This window comes from Bos indicus, chromosome 13 (assembly GCF_029378745.1).
Source record: "Bos indicus isolate NIAB-ARS_2022 breed Sahiwal x Tharparkar chromosome 13, NIAB-ARS_B.indTharparkar_mat_pri_1.0, whole genome shotgun sequence".
NCBI classification, from domain to species: Eukaryota; Metazoa; Chordata; class Mammalia; order Artiodactyla; family Bovidae; genus Bos; species Bos indicus.
The window spans coordinates 51,599,710-51,619,475 of record NC_091772.1 but is presented as its reverse complement, the minus strand read 5'-3'; the positions used below and the strand labels follow the sequence as shown (position 1 = coordinate 51,619,475).

Here is a 19,766-nt window from a genome sequence, read left to right as displayed (position 1 = left end):
AGATTGCATTCTCCCAGCACAGCAATTTTATGGACCTAGTACAGTTCTTCGTGACCTTCTTCAGGTAATTTCACTTATACAAACTATCTGTTCTTTTAATTCGGGTACTTAATTTAGTTATCAACCCATGAAAGGTAAATGAATAATCTTGTGTTTGCAGAACAGATCAAACTAACTTTATATATGTTCCTGAAAAGTTACATGTCAGTTACAATACTGTACATTCAATCTAATTTGATAAAATGAAGACATTTGGTTTGTATGTTCTGGCTTTTTGAGGTAGCTTTTCATGTACCCTATACTAAAATGTAGATAATTTGACTTTTCATGTGGGGAAGATTTGGAGTTGAAATAACAAAATAATGATTACTGATGTGAGCTACATACATGCTGCTGCTTGTTCAAGAGATGTTTCAGGTGATTATCTAGAGTTTTAAACCTAAAAGTGATTTGTTAGGCCTTGAGATCCTTTTGTTTTTATAGTTTCTTTTCAGTTTAACATTATTTTTAAGAAAATACTATTACACATAATTGAAAAAGTGCTACAGTGTTTGTAAGAGAAAGCAATAGCATTGTGTCCCACAACTTTAAATTATTTTGGCTGTTTTTTACTTCTCCGTGCTTAAACGCTTTCTTGATTTTTCAATTCCATTATCTTTTGATGTCCTACTGGTAAGGACATCAAAGATAAGGATTTATTATCTTATGTTACCTCTCCCAACTCCCCACACACTATGAACACATATAGATTCCCCTTCATCCCACTTATGTAATATAGTTATATCACAATGTTTGGCTAAATTGGGAGTCCCTGTTTATGTTGTTATAACCATAAAAACCTCCCATTTGCTACTGAGTTGAACTCTAATTATACTTCCCCATTTTTTAGATGGGGGAATCACTTTTTGCTTGTGTTAAATGCAATATTTGCCATATTTAGGGTTTTTAATTGTTAGATTTTCTATGTAGCTACCCTTGATTTATCCCTATACTCTGACAGAACTGAACACTCTCTTGATGTGGTCAAACACAAGAAGATACTTTCCCGGTTTTAGTTTCTCTTGGCCTAGATAATCATAAAGAGAATTATCACAAATTCTCTTGCCTCTGCCCTAGAACCCAAACCTGCTGCTTCCAAGTGCACTAGTTGTCTTTGAGGCCTGCTGCACAACTGTCACCTTGGGAATTTCTTCAGCCTTCTTATGTTGAAGTCTCTGTCTCCTTCATCCCATGTCTTTGTCTCCCTGTTTATTCCCACCTTATACACATTCTCCAGGAAGTTTCTGAGGAAAGGTGCATGTAGAGGTGACTTTCCTATGACCTTTCCTGTCCAAAAATGTCTTAGTTTTACCCTCACATATTATTGAAAGTTTGAACACAGAATTCTAGGTTAGAAACACCTTCCATTAGAATTTAGAAAGCATGGACTTCTATGGTGGTCCAGTGTTAAGATTCCATGCTTCTAATTCAGTGGGCATGTGTTCCATACTTAGTCAGATAAGTGCCGTGTGCCATACACTGTGGCCAAAAAATTAAAAAAGAATTTTGAAGGCATTATGCTGTTTCTTTATTAGCATCTAGTAAATATTCTATTATTTACTGGTACTCTGACAGAACTGAACACTCTCTTGATATGGTCAAACACAAGAAGATATTGGTTTTAGTTTCTCTTGGCCTGCTGCTGCTGCTGCTAAGTCGCTTCAGTCGTGTCCGACTCTGTGTGACCCCATGGACTGCAGCCTACCAGGCTTCTCTGTCCATGGGATTCTCCAGGCAAGAACACTGGAGTGGGTTGCCGTTTCCTTCTCCAATGCATGAAAGTGGAAAGTGAAAGTGAAGTCGCTCAGTCGTGTCTGACTCTTAGCGACCTCATGGACTGCAGCCTACCAGGCTCCTCCATCCATGGGATTTTCCGGGCAGCAGTACTGGAGTGGGGTGCCATTGCCTTCTCCTCTCTTGGCCTAGATAATCATAAACATAAAGAGAATTATCACAAATTCTCTTGCCTCTGCCCTAGAAATATTGAGAAAATTAGTGTCATTATCATTCCCACTGTTTGTATGGGATCTGTCTTCTCTCTTTAATAAATATATATTGAAGTATAATATTTTTATATTATACACTTAGAAATTCACACATGAATGAATGATCACAAATTGAACACTCTACCTGGGACAAGAGTTTTTTTATTCCCCAGGGTATTACAAGTATCCTAGAAGTTACCTATATTTACCTTAGTGACAGCCCCTTTCCTCTTTCCCAAAGCTGACCATTTACCTAACTGCTAAAACAATATATTGCATTTGCTCATTTAAAATTTTTTATTTAAATTAAAGCAGAAAATTTTAAATGATTTGCAGTGAATGATGAAAATATTAAAAGGTTGTGGGACAAAGTTAAAGTTGTATTTATCTATGAAATAGAAATAGAATCAGGTATATGGAGAACAGACTACCAACAGGTGCATGAAGCAGGCTACCAAGGGAGAAGGAGTTGGGGGAGGGTTGCAGTGAGAAGTTGGGGTTTGCACATAAAAGCTTCCATTATACAATGGATAAACAACAAAGTCCTACTGTATAACACAGAGAACTGTATTCATTCAATATCCTATGCTAAACAATAATGGGAAAGAATATTTTAAAAAAGAATGTATGTGTATAATTATTTTGCTGAACAACAGTAATTAACACAACATTGTAAATCAACTATACTTCAGTTAAAAATAATAAATAAAAAACTTTAAAGAAAACCAAAACTGTATTTAGAGGATATAGCTTTAAATCTGTGGTTCTCAACCTTAGCTGCATAGTAGAATCACTTGAGGAGCTTTTGATGCCCAGGCTACATCCCAGAGCCATTACATCAGAATCTGTAGGGGTGGAACTCAAGCATTTAAACACTCAAATGATTTCAACTTGCAACTAAGGTTGAGATCACCACTTTATAAAAGCATATGTTGGAAAAGAAAGAACAAGCCTCTCAATAAATGAGAAAAAGAACTACTCATTAAACGTAAAGAAAAGAAGAAAGGAATATAAGTAGAGCAAAAATTAATGATATAGGGGAAGAAGTACAGTAGAGAGGATTGAAAGAACCACAGATTGGATCTTTGAAAAGAATAATATTGATAAATCACTAGCAAGAATGACCAAGAGAAAAAGAAAGAAGATACAAATAATCAGAAATTAAAAGGGGGGAGGGATGTTACTGCAAATCCTGCACACATTTTTTCCTTTAGAAAAATATTTTATGAGCAGCTTTATGCAAATAAACTTGAAAATGGAACAGATGGAATGAAACAACTAAAAAACAAAATGAAACTATATACAGTTTACCAACACTGACACAGAAGGAATAGAAAACTGAATAGTCCTATATCTATTTTAAAACAATACGTAATTTAAAAATTTCTCACAAAGATAACTCTAGGCCCAGGTGGCTTTGTTGGTAACTTACAACATTTTAAGGAAGAAATAATAATCAATATTAACTAAACCTTCTAGAAAATAGAAAAGAATAAATACTCCCCAATTCATTTTATGAACTTAGCACAACCTGACAAGAATAATATGAGAATGGAATTTAAAAGCCAGTCTCACTCATGAATAAGGAAGCAAAAACCCACCAATAATGTAAAAAGACTTCTATATCACAACCTAGTTGGGTTTATTCCAGAAATTACAAGGCTGGTTTAGCATCAGAAAATCAGTCAGTGTAATTCATATTGATTTCATAAAGAAGACTAATACAATCATCTTAATCAATGGGGGAAAAGCATTTGATAAAATTTAATATCATCCATTTTAAAAACTCTTAGGAAACTAGGAATATAAATAAGCTTAAAATCTGATAAAGACATGCTGTGGAGCAACTAAGCCCATGCACCACAACTGCTGAGCCTGCACTCTAGAGCCTGTGAACTTCAACTGCTAAGCCCGCATGCTGCAACTGCTGAAGCCCACGTGCCTAGAGCCAGTGCTCTGCAACAAGAGAGGCCACCACAGTGAGAAGCCCACACACTGCAACTAGAGAGTAACCACCACTCACTGGAACTAGAGAAAGCCTGTGTGCAGCAGTGAATACCCAGTGCAACAGTAAATAATTTTTTAAATCTAATAAAGGAATAATATGTAAAGCCAACAGCAGTCCACATTCTTAATGGTAAAATATTAGAAGCTTTCCCTTTGAGTTTGGAAACAAGAGAAAGACAAAAACTATCACTTAGTTTATTTAACATTGTTGATAGAGATTCTAGCCAATACAATAAGACAAGAAAAATCAATATATAAGAATTAGAAAAAGTTATTACATTATTGTATTCATAGAAATTAAAGGATCTGCAGATTAACTATTAGAGTTAATAGATGAGTTCAGCAAAGTTACTAGACACAAGGGCGTATTAAGAGCCCAACCTGTCTACTCCTTTATGAAGTCTTCTTCTGGCATACACCCCAGAGTCCACCCCTTCTTGGACTTCACTCTACTCATGTTTTTATTATACCACTTAGTCACCTTTAACAGTCTAGCACTCAAGGGCAGCCCATCTATAAATGAACATGTGATTTGACATGCACAGGTGAGCAGGGCCAATTAGAGGTCTTTCCTATAAGTTTAAAACTGAGTTCTGAGAACTTAAAACAGTTATCTATGACTCTCAGCCTTAGTTGGATGAGTGAGTGAGACTCTGGATCTGTCCTGCATTTCTTAATTAAACTCTCATTTTCTTTTTCATTTTCCTTTGGTACTACATTCTAGGTGAGCTCCTCAGCTCATTAATTTAGTTCAGTGTTGGGTCCATTTCTTTTATTGAGTCGACTGGTGAGATTTTTTTTTTTAACATTTGCATTTTATTTCTAATATATTATTCCGTGTAGCCTGTTTCAGTTTTATGAATGCAGTTTACTTTCATATTCCTTTCTGAGATTAATAAATTTTATTATATTATTTTGGACTCTTATTTTGTGCTATTAATAACTGTCTGAGATGTCGCCTGTTGTTGTTTGGTACCTCTCTTTCACAACGTTGGTCTTCCTCAATGTCTGATTTTTTTCATGTTGAAGATTCCACGTTTACTTGTGTATGGATGCCATTTCTGTCTGTCACAGCCTCCAATGAGTGTGGAGAATAGATGAAGAGTGTGCTGGTGGATTAGATATATTGTTAGTTTGTCTTCTGAATGAGAGAGGATCCATCCTGCCTGGCCACTCCAGCCCAAGGACCAGAGCTCACTGCCTTATTGCGGTCTTCAGTTGCTCAGCACAAGCAGGGAGGAGAGAAGAAGCCATCTGGTGTGGCCACTCTGAATGTAGTCCCCTCAGCACTCTGGAAATTCCCCAGAACTCTCTCCCTCCTTGTATCTATATACTCTAGACTTAATTTTTTTTTCTCTTTCTCTTTCTTCCTTCCTTCTTTCTCTCCTTTCCCCCCTTTTCTTTCCCTCTCTCACACACTCACTGTCTTTTTCTTTCTCTTTCTCTCTCTCCCTGCTTCCCTCCTTCCTTCCTTCCTTTTTTCTTTTAATTTTTAGAGACTTTATTTTTTAAAAGAAATTTTAGGTTCAGAACAAAATTGAGAAAAAGGTACAGAGATTTCCTATATAGCCCCTGCCTCCACACATGCATAGCCTCTCCCATTTTCAACATCACTCACTGGAATTGTACTTTTTTTTTTTTTAACTAAAGATGAGCCTACACTGATACATCATAATCATCTGAAGTTAATAGTATTGTACATTTTATGGGGTTTGGACAAATGTATACTGACATATCCATCATCATATCATATAGAGTGTTTTTACTGCTCTAAAAATCCTTACTGGAGCCCCTCTTTTACTTTTCAGCCCTCTCATCTGGCTTCCATCTCCACAGTTCATCTAATTTTCTTGTTATTAAGGGCAAGTAACACAGCCCTATTGCTAAATCCAAAAGTTACTCTTCACTTCTTATCATTTTGGCTTTTCAACAGTATCAATCAACTGACTACCTTATCAGTGAGACCCTTCTTCTTGCCTTTTATGACCGCATACTGCCCTGAAGCTGCTCTTTCTTGGCTCCCTTCCTGAATTATCTTTTCTATTCAGCTTCTCACTGTTGCTTTTCTTCCAGAGCTTGACCCTGGCCATCTTCTGTCTCTGTGTTTTCTGGTGGAAGTCTGCCAGCTCCATATGCAGCATAATTTTCTGATCCTTCCTCACCCGTCTTCCCCATGTCACTAATTGACAAATGATGCTGCCAGTTCCAAGTCACTTCTTTCCCTTTCACACCCAGCAGGCATTCCCTTACCAGATCCCAGCAGTTATAGCTATCAAAAACATTGAGCTGCCCTACCTCTGTTCCCCCACCCTAGTCCCAACCATCACAGTCTCACCAGGACTATTTTGGTTGATTTTGGCTCCCTTACAACCCACAAAAAATCCAGAGGAGGTCTTAAAACCATGAATTAATTTGTATCTAACCACTTATATCATATCTCGTGACTCTGGGTTGTATCTAAAATAAAAACCAAGGTCCTGCATGAACCTCTGCTCACCTCTCTACCTTCACCTTAGCTGTTCTTCTCTGTGTTCCCATTCCATGAGCCTCCTTCTGTTTCTTAGAAAGCACCAAACTCCTTCCCATTTTATGGCATTTGTACATATTTTTCCTTCTTTCTGGAATGTTCTTCTCCCTACCCTTCACCTATGTACTTTTACCCATTGCTTGTTTTTTCTAAACAAAAACCAATTCTCTGACATCAGCTGATTGTCCTACAATTCACTCTGACACCCACTACCTGGAATTAGTACACACCCCCACAGGTTAATGGCTCAATCCAACAAGACTGCTCCCATTTCAGACATCAACCACAAATGAGTCCCCAGGCTACCCACACTTCTGCCTGGCCAAGTACAAGCTTGGGGGTTCCCATGATCCCCCTCAGATTCAACAATTTGCTATTGCTTCACAGAACTCAGGAAAAGACTATACTTAAAATAACAGGTTTATTAGAATACAACTCAGGAACAACCCAGTGGAAGAGATTAATTGGGCAAGGTATGAAAGCACAGAGCTTCCATGCTCTTTCTGGACACCATACTCTCCCAGCACATAAGTGTGTTCATCAGCGCCCCCAAACCTCAACATGCCACATTTTTTCAAGGTTTCCTTGAGTAGGCATGATTGGTGAAATTTCTGGTCATTGGTGATTGAATTCAACCTCCAGCCACTCTCCCCTCCTGGAGGGGGACGTGTGATAGGGGCTGAATAGTATAACCCTGTAATCACAGGATTAGTTTTTCTGGTGGCCAGCCCCAGTCCTGAAGCTGTTTAGGTCCTCCCCTCCCATGAGAGAAAAAAAGACACTCCTGAATAACATCTTCATAAATGTGTTATAAAAAATAGTTAATTCAGACTCAGAGACACTGTAATTTTTTATACCCTTCTGTATTATTTAAATTACTTTGTGTATAAATCTGGTAAAGATACATTTTAAAGATGTTTTAAATCAAAATTAAAGATAGGTTCTTCCTTTTTAAAGCTGAGTAATAGTCTCAAAGATAAACCACACTTTGTTTATTCACCTCCTGATAGACACTTGCATTGTTTCCTGTTTTTGACTATTACAGATAAAGCCATTATGAACACTTGTATAAAAAATAGGGGAGGGGATGGTCCTGTCACATAGGAGATTTCAAGGGTTTTAGGAGCTCTGTGCCAGAAACTTGGGACAAAGACCATATGTATATTTCTTACTGTACCACACTCATCTTCCAATTTTGACACAGTGTCACTTCCTCCAAGATTCCATCAGTGAACCCCCAAACTAAATTCTCTCCCTTTGTTCCACTCTCCCATGGAACTGTATTGCTTTTCATCATGGTGCTATCACAGTTTTACTTTGTACTGTCTGTGTCCACAATTAGGTTCTAAACTTCAAAAGAGTAAGTAAAGGGTCTTTCTTTTGTTCACCCTTGTATACATGCACACCTTCAGCATCTAATACAGAGTCAAGTGAAGTGAAGTCGCTCAGTCGTGTCCGACTCTTTGCGACCCCATGGACTGTAGCCTACCACTCTCCTCCATCCATGGGATTTTCCAGGCAAGAGTACTGGAGTGGATTGCCATTTCCTTTTCCAGAGGACCTTCCCAACCCAGGGATCGAACCTGAGTCTTCTGCATTGTAGACAGACGCCTTAGTGTCTGAGCCACAAGGGAATACAGAGTCATGCTCAGATATATATGGAAAGTAAAGTAGACCTCCAGGAAAAGTGAAGAGCCATGAGGAACCACAGATACCAGCCTTGATAAAGCTCATGGTTCTAGCTGATGGGAATGTAGAGGCCGTATGCTAAGTAACTCCAGTTATCAGGTGTGTTATGTTCTTGGACCATGTGTACAGAATGTAGTGACTCTGCTGCCGAGTACCAACCCAGTGAGGATCAGTCACTGCAGCTGATTGGTGAAAGACTGAATGACATCATTAGAATTGTTCAGAGGAGCATCTTTAGGGACCTCAGAATCTTGTGTAGTAAACAAGGACAGATGGTGTTCTCATCACTTCTCCCTTTTTTTGGAATGTGGGAACCTTTGGAAAAGAACGCAGAACTTTGATTTCTCTGGATTTTGTTTAGGAACTAGGAATGATGAGAATTTAACTGAGAATAGAGTCCTTTTCATGAACATGAATGAAGAAGCAGATATTTTCCCAGAGCAAGTTAACTAGATTCATATACGTGAAACATAAGGGGAGAAGGGAAATTATCCAGGTAATCCTAAGCACGCTGAAGAATGGCTCATAGAATACAGAAAAGAGGATTAGATTTGGGGGTGGGAGTAGAAGGGGATAGCTCAGTGATTCAAGTGAGAAAATATTAATGTGAGGTAAGTTAGAAAAGAATTCCCAGACTTGGATACAGTGAAAAGTAAATTCTAGATCCTGATAAATACATTAAGTCCTCTTTGTGTCATAATTAGATGCTTTCCCAGACTCCAGTAGGAGCCTTGTGTATAAAGAGGGAATTAATAAGACCCATTTGCTTGCTTGCTCTGAAAATCAAATGAGATGATGTAGGTGAAAGAGCTTTGTATCTGGGAGTGATGTAGGAGTGTGGTCAGCATAATGACTGTTTATTAGTAAAGAGGGAGAAACAGATTAATGTTCTATGAAAATCTGTGACCGGGGTTAAAAGTGCCTTAGATGATAGCATTTGGATAAAAATAAAAAGGAGAAGCAGGGAATGTCCAAAAGGAGGGACTGTAATGGGAATTCCTGATATAGGCAAGGTATGTTTTTGTAAAACTTCTAATTATCTGAACTTCCGCTAAGGCTGTTGCCAGATTGACAGTGGACGTTTTGACAGATCCATGTCTTATTGATCACTTTATTTTCCAGAAGATAGAAGTGATGCAAAGTCCTGCCACTAGATTAGATCCTGTCAGTAGATTAGATCCTGTCTGATCTAATTGAGATCAGAATAGTGAAAATGAAGTTGCTCAGTCGTGTTTGACTCTTTGCGACCCCATGGACAGTAGCCTACCAGGCTACGTGATCCATGGGATTTTCCAGGCAAGAATACTGGAGTGGGCTGCCATTTCCTTCTCCAGGGGATCTTCCCAACCCAGGGAATGAACCTGGGTCTTCTGCATTGCAGACAGACGCTTTACCATCTGAGCCACTAGGGAAGCCCGAGATCAGAATGGTAATGTGCAAATCATAGGAACTTGGGAAGAAGCAGCAATGTCTCATAAGATTGGTTGGGAGGTCAAAGCCAGGCCAAAAAATGAGTATGTTGTTTTAGAAGGCTACACTTGTAAGGGCAGAAAAAGGAAATTTTAGTACACTCTCAAAAGTATCATTCTATATACACTATTAAGCTGGTGAAAAACATCTCCAAACACAGAGCTCAGACAGATTCTCAGTTTTCAAAGACATGTACAAAAGGTATAAAAAAACAACCTCAAATCAAGACAAATTTCTGAGAATAGTCTCAGGAAAGTGTAAGCCTCTGATAAACAGGGACAGATTTAGGACAAAATAGGTCAGAGGGTTTTGTTGTAAGTACAGAGATGAAAAGAAGTGACAGAGCCCTAGTCAAGGGCCAGTGTCCTTGCACTGAAAGAGCAATAGGCTTCTTTAAGAATGATCTTTGAAGGCCAGAAGAATGTTAATAATTTCCAAGACTGAGTAATGAACATATAGAAATTAAATGGTTTGGTCTCTCTACTTTTGTGCATCTGAAAATTCCCGTGATTTTTTAAAAACTTGTTGTTCAGTCATTCAGACATGTCCAACTCTTTGCAAACCCATGGACTGCAGCACTCCAGGTTTCCCTGTCCTTCACTATCTCCCAGAATTCGCTCAGACTCATGTCCATTGAGTCAGTGATGCCATCCAGCCATCTTATCCTCTGTCGCCCCCTTATCCTCCTGCCCTCATTCTTTCCCAGCATCAAGGTCTTTTCCAGTGAGTCAGCTCTTTGCATTAGGTGACCAAAGGATTGGAGCTTCAACTTCAGCATCAGTCCTTCTAATGAATATTCAGAGTTGATTTCCTTTAGGTTGAATGGTTTGATCTTGCAGTCCAAGAGACTCTCAAGAGTCTTCTCCAGCACCACAGTTCGAAAGCATCAATTTTTCAGTGCTCAGCCTTCTTTATGGTCCAACTCTCACATCTGTACATGACTAGTGGAAAAACCATAACTTTGACTAGACAGACCTTTGTCAGCAAAGTGATGTCTCTGCTTTTTAATATGCTATGTAGGTTTGTCATAGCTCTTCTTCCAAGGAACAAGCATCTTCTAATTTCATGGCTGCAGTCACCATGATTTTGGAGTCCAAAAAAATAAAGTCTGTCACTGTTGCCATTTTCTCCCATCTGTTTGCCATGAAATGATGGGACCAGATGCCATAATCTTAGTTTTTTGAATGTTGAGTTTTAAGACAGAATTTTCACTCTCCTCTTTCACCTTCATCAAGAGGCTCTTTAGTTCCTCTTCATTTTCTGCCATTAGGGTGGTGTCATCTGCATATCTGAGGTTATTGATATTTCTCCTGGCAATCTTGATTCCAGCTTGTGCTTCATCCAGCCTGGCATTTTGCATGATGTACTTTGCATATAAGTTAAATAAGCAGGGTGACAATATATAGCCTTGATGTACTCTTTTCCCAATTTTGAACCAGTCCATTGTTCCTGCCCAGTTCTAACTATTGCTTCTTGACCCACATAAAGGTTTCTCAAGAGGCAGGTAAGGTGGTCTGGTATTCATCTCTTGAAGAATTTTCCAGTTTGTTGTGATACACACAGTCAAAGGCTTTAGCATAATCGATGAAGCAAAAGTACATGTTTTTCTGGAATTCTTTTGGTTTTTCTATGATCCAACACATGTTGGAAACTTGACCTCTGGTTCCTCTGCCTTTTCTAAATTCAGCTTGTACATCTGGAAGTTCTCGGTTCATGTACTATTGAAGCCTAGCTTGAAGGATTTTGAGCATTACCTTGATAGCATATGAAATGAGAGCAAATATATGGTAGTTTCTTTGGGATTGGAATGAAAAGTAACCTTTTGCAGTCCTGTGGCCACTGCTGAGGTTTCCAAATTTGTTGACATATTGAGTGCAACACTTGGACAGCAACACTTAATCATCGTTTAGGATTTGAAGTAACTCAGCTGGAATTCCATCACCTCTACCGGCTTTATTCATAATAGTCCTTCCTAAGGCCCACTGGACTTCACACTCCAGCGTGTTTGGCTCTAGGTTAACCACACCACTGTGTTTATCTGAGTCATTAAGACCTTTTTTGTACAGTTCTTTTGTGTATTCTTGCCACCTCTTCTTAATATCTTATGCTTCTGTTAGGTCCTTACCATTTCTGTCCTTTATTGTGCCTATCTTTGCATGATATGTTCCCTTGGTATCTCTGGTTTTCTTTAAGAGATCTCTAGTTTTTCCCATTCTGTTGTTTTCCTCTTTCTTTGCCCTTAAGAAGGCTTTCTTATCTCTCCTTGCTATTCTCTGGAACTCTACATTCAGATGGATATATCTTTCTTTTTCTCCTTTGCCTTTTTCTTCTCTTCTTTTATCAGCTATTTGTAAGGCTTCCTCAGACAACCATTTCCCTTACTACATCTCTTTTTCTTGGGAATGGTTTTGATCACTGCCTCCTGTACAATGTTACGAACCTCCGTCCATAGTTCTTCAGGCACTCTGTCTATCAGATCTAATCCCTTGAATCTACTTGTCACTTCTACTGTGTAATTGTAAGGGAATTGATTTAGGTCATACCTGAATGACCTAGTGGTTTTCCCTACTTTCTTCAATTTAAGCCTGAATTTTGCAATAAAGAGCTCATGATCTGAGCCACAGTCAGCTCCAGGTCCTGGTTTTTGTTTTGTTTTGTTTTTCCTGGCTTTGCTGGTTCCCAGTTGTGGTATGTGGGATCTAGTTCCCCAGCCAGGGATCAAACCTGGGATTCCTGCATTGGGAGCCCAGAGTCCTAACCGCTGGGCCACAGGGACATCCCCTCTGGGTCCAATTTTTGCTGACTGTATAGCACTTCTCCATCTTCAGCTGCAAAGAATATAATCAATCTGATTTTGGTATTGAACATCTGGTGATGTCCACATGTAGAGTCATCTCTTGTGTTGTTGGAAGAGGGCGTTGGCTATGATCAGTGCATTCTCTTGGCAGAACTCTGTCAGCCTTTGCTTTGCTTCATTTTGCGCTCCTGTTACTCCAGGTATCTCTTGACTTCCTACTTTTGCATTCCTATCCCCTATGTTGAAAAGAACATCTTTTTTTTTTTTTTTTTTTTTGATGTTACTTCTAGAAAGGTCTTGTAGGTCTTCATAGAACCATTTAACTTCAGTTTCTTTGGCATTAGTGGTTGGGGTATAGGGTTGGATTACTGTAATGTTGAATAACCATTCAACATTACAACCTTGGAAACAAACCAAGATCATTCTGTTGTTTTTGAGGTTGCACCCAAGTACTGTATTTCATACTCTCTTGTTGACTGTGAGGGCCACTCCCATTTCTTCTAAGGAATTCTTGCCCACAGCAGTAGATATAATGGTCATCTGGATTAAATGTGCCCATTCCCATCATTTTAGTTCACTGATCCCTAAAATGTCCATGTTCACTCTTGCCATCTCCTGTTTGACCATATCCAATTTACCTTAATTCATGGACCTCACATTCCAGGTTCCTATGCAGTATTGTTCTTTACAGCATCCGACTTCATTTTCACTTCCAGACACATCCGCAGCTGGGTGTTGTTTCCACTTTGGCTCAGCCTTTTCATTCTTTCTGGAGCTATTTTTCTGCTCTTCCCCAGTAGCATATTGGATACCTACTGACCAGGGCGAGGGGTATCTTTCAGTGTAATATCTTTTTGCCTCTTCATACTGTTCATGGGGTTCTCATGGCAAGAATGTGAAAGTGGTTTGCCATTCCCTTCTCCGGTGAACCACATTTTGTCAGAAATCTCCATGACATGTCCTTCTTGGGTGGCCCTGCATGGCATGGCTCAGTTTCATTGAGTTAGACAAGGCTGTGATCCAAGTGATCAGTTTGGTTAGTTTTCTGTGATTGTGGCTTTCATTCTATCGGCCCTCTGATGGCTGAGGGTAAGAGGCTTGTGCAAGCTTCCTGATGGGAGGGACTGGCTGTGGGGAAAACTGGGTTTTTCTCTGGTGGGCAGGGCCATGCTCAGTAAATCGTTAATCCATTTTCTGCTAATAGGTGGGGCTGTGCTCCCTCTCTGTAGTTTGACCTGAAGCAGCCCAATCCTAGGGTCTGCAGTCTCTGTGGTAGGGCTGTAGGCTTTATAGTAGGGCTAATGGTGATCTCCTCCAAGAGGACTTACACCAACACGCCCTGCCTCCCAGGACTACTGCTGCCAGTGCCCTGACCCCACGGCAAGCCACTGCTGACCCATTCCGAGGGAGACTCCTAAACATTTACAGGCAAGTCTTATTTAGTCTCTTGTGCAGTCACTGCTCCTTTCCCCTGGATCCTGTTTCACACAGGTTTTGTTTGTGCTGGTGACTGAGACGGTAAAGAATCTTCCTGCAATGCAGGAGACCTGGGTTCGATCCATGGATCAGGAAAATCCCCTGGAGAAGGGAATGGTAACCCACTCCAGGGTTGTTGGCTGGAGAATTCCATGGAGAGAGGATCCTGGTGTGCTGTAATCCATGGGGTCGCAAAGAGTTAGACACAACTGAGCAACTAACACTTTAAAAACTTATATTTGTAAATGTATTTAAAATTACAGAAAACCATTGATAAGAGGGACTTCAGAAAGATAAACACTGAGTCACAGCCCCACCTGTACCCAGATTAGTGGTAGGAAAAAAAAGGAGGGTATCAGCAAGTGCCACCTTTTTTGAAATAACTAGTAAATTCTTCATTGTTGTGTTACCCAAGGAGAAACCATGCATGTATCAGCTTTGAAGGATGCTCATTGTCTGTTGGTGTGCCGTTTGTGTCTCAGAAAAGCTGGTACAGGTGGAAGGAACTGGGTTGTTGGTATTTTTAACAGGCCCGCATTGATGACAGACGCTCTCGGGAATAAAGGACACAGACCTTCTGAGCTGTCTGTTTCACAATTCTGTGTTGAGGGTAGTCCAGGAGAGGCCTCTCAGGCCACCCTGGGTTCAGCTGCATCAGCAGCATCTGGAGCAACTTGCATGTTTCATGTTCTTCCATGTAGGTGGCTGTCTTCTTGTGTTTATCTATTTGAGTAAAAGTAACAAAAAGCAGGATTATGGGGCGGGGCAGGATTATCCATATAAACCACGAAAGACTAAGAAGGTTAGTCTTCTCAGACTCCTTTGCTTCTTCCTGTCATCCCTAACTTCTCAGTGTTGGGGTGCCCTCAAGACACTCTTTTCTATTTGTATTTATTCCCTTGATGTCCTCATGCAGATTCATTACCCCAAATACCACGTGTATGCTGATGACTCTCAAGCTGTCTCCAGCCCAAACCTGACACCCAGCCCTCAGTTTACATATCAACTCATGACATCTCCCCGTAGCTTTCAGGTAGATGTCTCAGAACTCAGCATGTCTAAAACTTTACTCACCTGTATCTCACACTTTCTCCCCCCAGAATCTTCCCTGAATAGGTTGATGACAAGTTCCTCAGTCCCCACACCCTGACTTTCTCTTTTGTACCCTACATCCAGCCCATCAGGAAATCCTCCTGTCTTGACCTTCATGTCTAGATTCCAAAGTACTTTTCATACCCCTGCTACCATCATCCTGGTTTGAGCCACCCTCATTTCTTACCTAGACTCCTGTTCTTTCTATTTCTGAGTTGCTACCTTCATGGTCTCCTCAGTATAAATTAAATCATGATACTTCTCTGTTCAAAAATCTTCAGTGGCTCATCTCACTCAGTAAAAGCCAACACCATTATGATGGCTTTAGGGTCCTCATGATCTGCCCTTCTCTTACTTCTATGTCTTTATCCCTGGCATAACTGCCCCCTCCCACTCCAGCCTCCTGAGGTTCCACAAGAAATCCCAGGCACATCCTTGCCTCAGGCTTTGCACTAGCTGATCCCAGTTGCCCAGGCGCATTTCTGCAGACCTTCACAAGCCATCTCCCACACATCCTCCACGTCTTAGCTCACATGTCACCTTCTCAAAAGTTAAGGTCCACCCATTCCGACCATTCTGCTTTAGGGTACCACCAACACTCCTGAACCTCCTTACCCTTACCTTCTTTTTATTTGTGTAGTATTTACTCCTTTCTAACATGCTCTATAATATGCTCACTTTATTTACTGTTTGCCTCCATGGGGAAAGTAGTCCTTTGTTCTGTTCATTGATGTATTCCATGAGCCTAGAACAGGATCTGCCTCAATAAAGTACTGTATAAAAAGAAAAACAGAAACCATCAGAGAGATGGAAGGATCATCAGTGTCAGCACAGCCGAGGGGCCCAACAAGATAGGAGCTGAAGACTCTCCACTGAGTGGTGATCTGGGTGGGGGGTAGAGGTGCTTCTCTTTTGCCAGGGTACCCATTGAAGGGGTTTGGATTATGTGCCTCTCGGGAAAGTGGTGGGCTGAGGAAGGCTTAATTTCTGTTTCTGAAAGGGCAGAAGTTCAGTCCTGTAGCACCTTAGGGGGCCTGTCACCAGCCAACTGGGGCAGCCTGTCTTCAGCAGTTTGCTCTGAAGCTGCCTCTGGAAAGCCAACCGCATCCTGCAAACACAGATCTCAACAAAGAGTACCCGACTGCAGGGGCAGAGAGCCTTGTATCTGCTTGTAACACTGGAACAGTACACTGTACAAATTAATGAGTGAAAATGCCAATTTTTAAATTATTTAAACAGCTACCTAAGAGGTTTATTTGTTAGGCTCATTAGTCCTTTTAATCAGAAGTCAGTCTTTCTCTTTCCTGTCACAGTAGCTTTTGATGAGAGAACATTAAAATCATTTGCAGTTATAAGACCACTGGGACTTAGTCTATCTTAATCTTTAAGAAAGCTGTTGGCTTGAATTTAGTTGTTTTATTTTATTTATAAAGTATGTACTTACTTTGAATACATATTATTACATATAAGTTTATTCTCTATATCTTCCTTATGAAAAGCTGATTGTCACTTTGATAATTAACTTTTCTCATTATTTTAAGCTTTATCGGTAAATTTTTGCTGATTTGATTAAATAGCATGCTTGTTACTGGTTATAATTATGGTAGAATTAGTTTTATTATTTGGATAAGCCATGATATGTCATTCTGATAAAGGCCTGGCAGAAGGTCAGGGCTCTCCTCTGGGAGTGCCTTGTGGAGATAGTATTGTCTACCGGTTGGGTCAGAAAGCTGGTTCTCTTACTTTGTTTCCTTTGAACCAGGACTGGTTGTGATGACTCAGCAGAGAGGAGCTTGGAGTGGGTATTTGGGGGATTGTGTCCCTGCCTGACCTGAGGTGTGGATGACAGCATGCTGATTCTGGGGGCTGGGATAATAACTCAGTACTTTGCTTTCTTACAGTTGTTTCCTCTCTCTGCTCCTGGTGGCTGCTGTGGTTTGGAAGATCAAACAAAGTTGTTGGGCTTCCAGACGTAGAGAGGTAAGCCTCAGTGAATAAAGATTAATGAATCCCTAAAGGAGCTTTTTCCTTCATATTTCCTTTAAGCATGTCAGTTTGAGCTGTGTAGTCATAGAGAGTAATACATGGTCAGTAGACTTCAATTAGTGCTATGTAAGCTATGTTAATTCTGCACCACATGGTTTTAACTTTCTAAAAAGAAGGTTTTAGGATTGTATTGACTCAGTTTTACCCTTTCTCCCAGACCCTGATTCCTTAACTCAGGCTGGAGATCTGAAGGCTTAGTAAAGCACAGCTTTTACAGGAGCCTTTCATGAGAATGAGAATAAAATCAGCCATTTAAGCATCTCAAAAATTTCTCATTATTCAAGGAAAGATAAATGTGTGTCTGATTAAGTATTTGCTTGAGTTTTATTTTTTAGTGTTGATTTATTTCCACAGCTCCATTCCAAAAGTAATATTAATAAGTCAAACAAATATTTATAATTGGCAAGTCAAATAAACTTGATTAAAAATTACAACACAAAAGCTGTTTATTGAAACTTTCACATGTGTTATTACTCTGCCTTTTAGTCATCATGTCTGTTGCATTGTTGCTAAATAGAAGTACACTAATATCTGGATTTTGTGCTCTTTGATCTTCTATATCTACTCATGCTTTTTTCTATATAAAAATTGATCTATAGAAAGATTTAGAGAACAGAAATATCTAGACTCAAAATACCCAAGCACTCAGCACTGTTCATGACATGAACAGTGGGGCCATGACATGGACCATTTCTGACCCATGTAAAGGTATTTTTTTTCGTAGAGGTAATGTTGTATCCTCTTTATGATCATTTTAAAAATTCAGTGGATAACATATTCAGAGGTTTTTTTAATAGCTGTATTACTAAGACATTTTAAAATCTCAACGAATTATGCAACATTCTGAAAAAAATAAGTTATCCAAATGTGTAATAAAGAAGTAAGAAACCACATAAACTAGTACCGGGGAAGGAATCAAAAAATTATTTTGAGAGAGTCAAATTATTACTCTCTCGACAAAGGCTATTAGACACAGGCAGTTTTAATTTGAGATGAGCTTATGGAGATAATAATAGTCTACTCCTCCTTGGGTGTTTATGAGATTTAATTATTTCCAAAAAAATAAATTTCCTTTTTCCAGGGTAAAGGAAAAGATGGGAAACTTAAAAGAATCCTGATTCATTTTATGCATAGAAACCTTGAAACCAAAATTTGAGAAAGGTAGCACCAAAAAGTAAAGACCAGTTGCATAATGACTATAATGTGCAGCTGTCTAGTTTACCGTGTAGTAAAGGGATCATTTCATACCAGAGAACCTACTAGGATATGTTATATCCATGGGTGTAAAAAAAAAAAAACAAAACCCTAAATTTTCAGTAGTGGCAAGTAATCATTTAATCATTTATTAATATCAGCACTCATCCTAGTTTAAAAATAAAACTCTTAGTAAACTCAAAAATAATACCTCCTCCACACTGAGAAATAACCAGATAACCAACATTACTCATGATGAAGAAATACTCAAGGTTGTACCCAATAAAATCAAGATAAGTTAGTCATATTAAGAACTGACAGAAAAAAGAAAAAAAAAAAACCATGACATTTGAGCATTTCTAAGTTGTAGGCACTGTTCTAAGAGGTTTTATATTAAGGTTTTATATTTGTATAATCCTTACAGCAACCTATAAAATAGTTACTGATACTACTCCTGTTTTATAAATGAAGGAGCCGAGGCTCAGAGAGGCAAAATAACTTACCCATCATCACACAGCTACTTAAAGACACCAAACTATGTTTTGAATTTAAGACTTCTGTCTTCAAAGGCCATGTTCCTTCTAACCATCATGTAGTCCCAGTAGTCACTTAGTTTTGTTCTGGATGTTCTAGACTCTGCACTAAGAGAAAGAAAAATAAGAAGTTTTGTTCCTTTTGGAAAGGGGACAAAATCATTGTTTTCAGATAAGATTATTGAAACATCATAGAAACATATATAAAAATAAAGTTTGTAAAAATAATTGAATAATGTAGAAGACAAACAATCAACTGGAAAATAATCACAACATACATGAAAGAAAATGAGGTGAACACTTAGTAGAAAACAGGTTTCCAAAAAAGAATATGCTAATTACACAGTTGATCAGCCAGTAACTAAGCTTTTACCTTTGTGATTTAAAATTTCTCTGTTACTGTGAACCTGTCCATTCAGAATATATTTCATCTCTTCTAAAATATCATTCATGATTTATCCCTCTCAGAACTGTAGAAGAATGATTTGATATTATTTATAACAACAAAAATAATAGCATCTAATACTGCTTAAGTCATTGCTACATACCAGGCCCTGTTTTAAAGGGCCTTTACTCCCATTATCTCCTGCACTTGTCATAAAGGAACTAGACTGGGAACTGGAAGCAAGTAGGTAGAGTCACTGTCTCACTGTGACTCCACACTTAGCACAGAATCTAGAGGAGGATTATTGTTATATGTATTTGTTGAGTAAATAAACTAATAGCTTTGTGAGATGTAGGCATATGATTATTGATATTTAACAAAATTTTTAATGTTAAAAATACCCTTCTAAAACAGAACATTCTGTTTCTAAAACAGAAATGCCATTCTAAAACATAGCCATGATCTATCCAGCCCAAGATTCTGTCTCTAAAATAGTTTTAAGGAAGTAGTTAAGTAAGGCCTCATT

The 19,766-nt window shown here is 39.0% G+C and overlaps 1 protein-coding gene and 1 long non-coding RNA gene across 4 annotated transcripts in view; one reads left to right on the top strand and one right to left on the bottom strand.

The window, feature by feature from the left end:
- ATRN (attractin) overlaps positions 1-19,766 on the top strand; it is a 189,442-nt gene that overhangs the window by 149,527 nt on the left and 20,149 nt on the right. For 2 of the 3 annotated variants that reach the window (XM_070802138.1, XM_070802136.1), the window contains exons 25-26: positions 3-64; positions 16,984-17,062. In XM_070802138.1, coding sequence (XP_070658239.1) covers positions 3-64; positions 16,984-17,062 — 141 coding nt within the window. Of the gene's footprint in view, positions 1-2; positions 65-3,817; positions 4,141-16,983; positions 17,063-19,766 lie in introns of those variants that run through there. The other variant, XM_070802137.1, reaches the window with a different exon arrangement.
- LOC139186662 (uncharacterized) lies at positions 13,150-19,009 on the bottom strand. The gene is made up of 3 exons (XR_011570338.1): positions 18,826-19,009; positions 15,761-15,855; positions 13,150-14,713 (listed from the first exon to the last, which is right to left on the bottom strand). It is a non-coding gene; the product is annotated as an uncharacterized lncRNA (long non-coding RNA).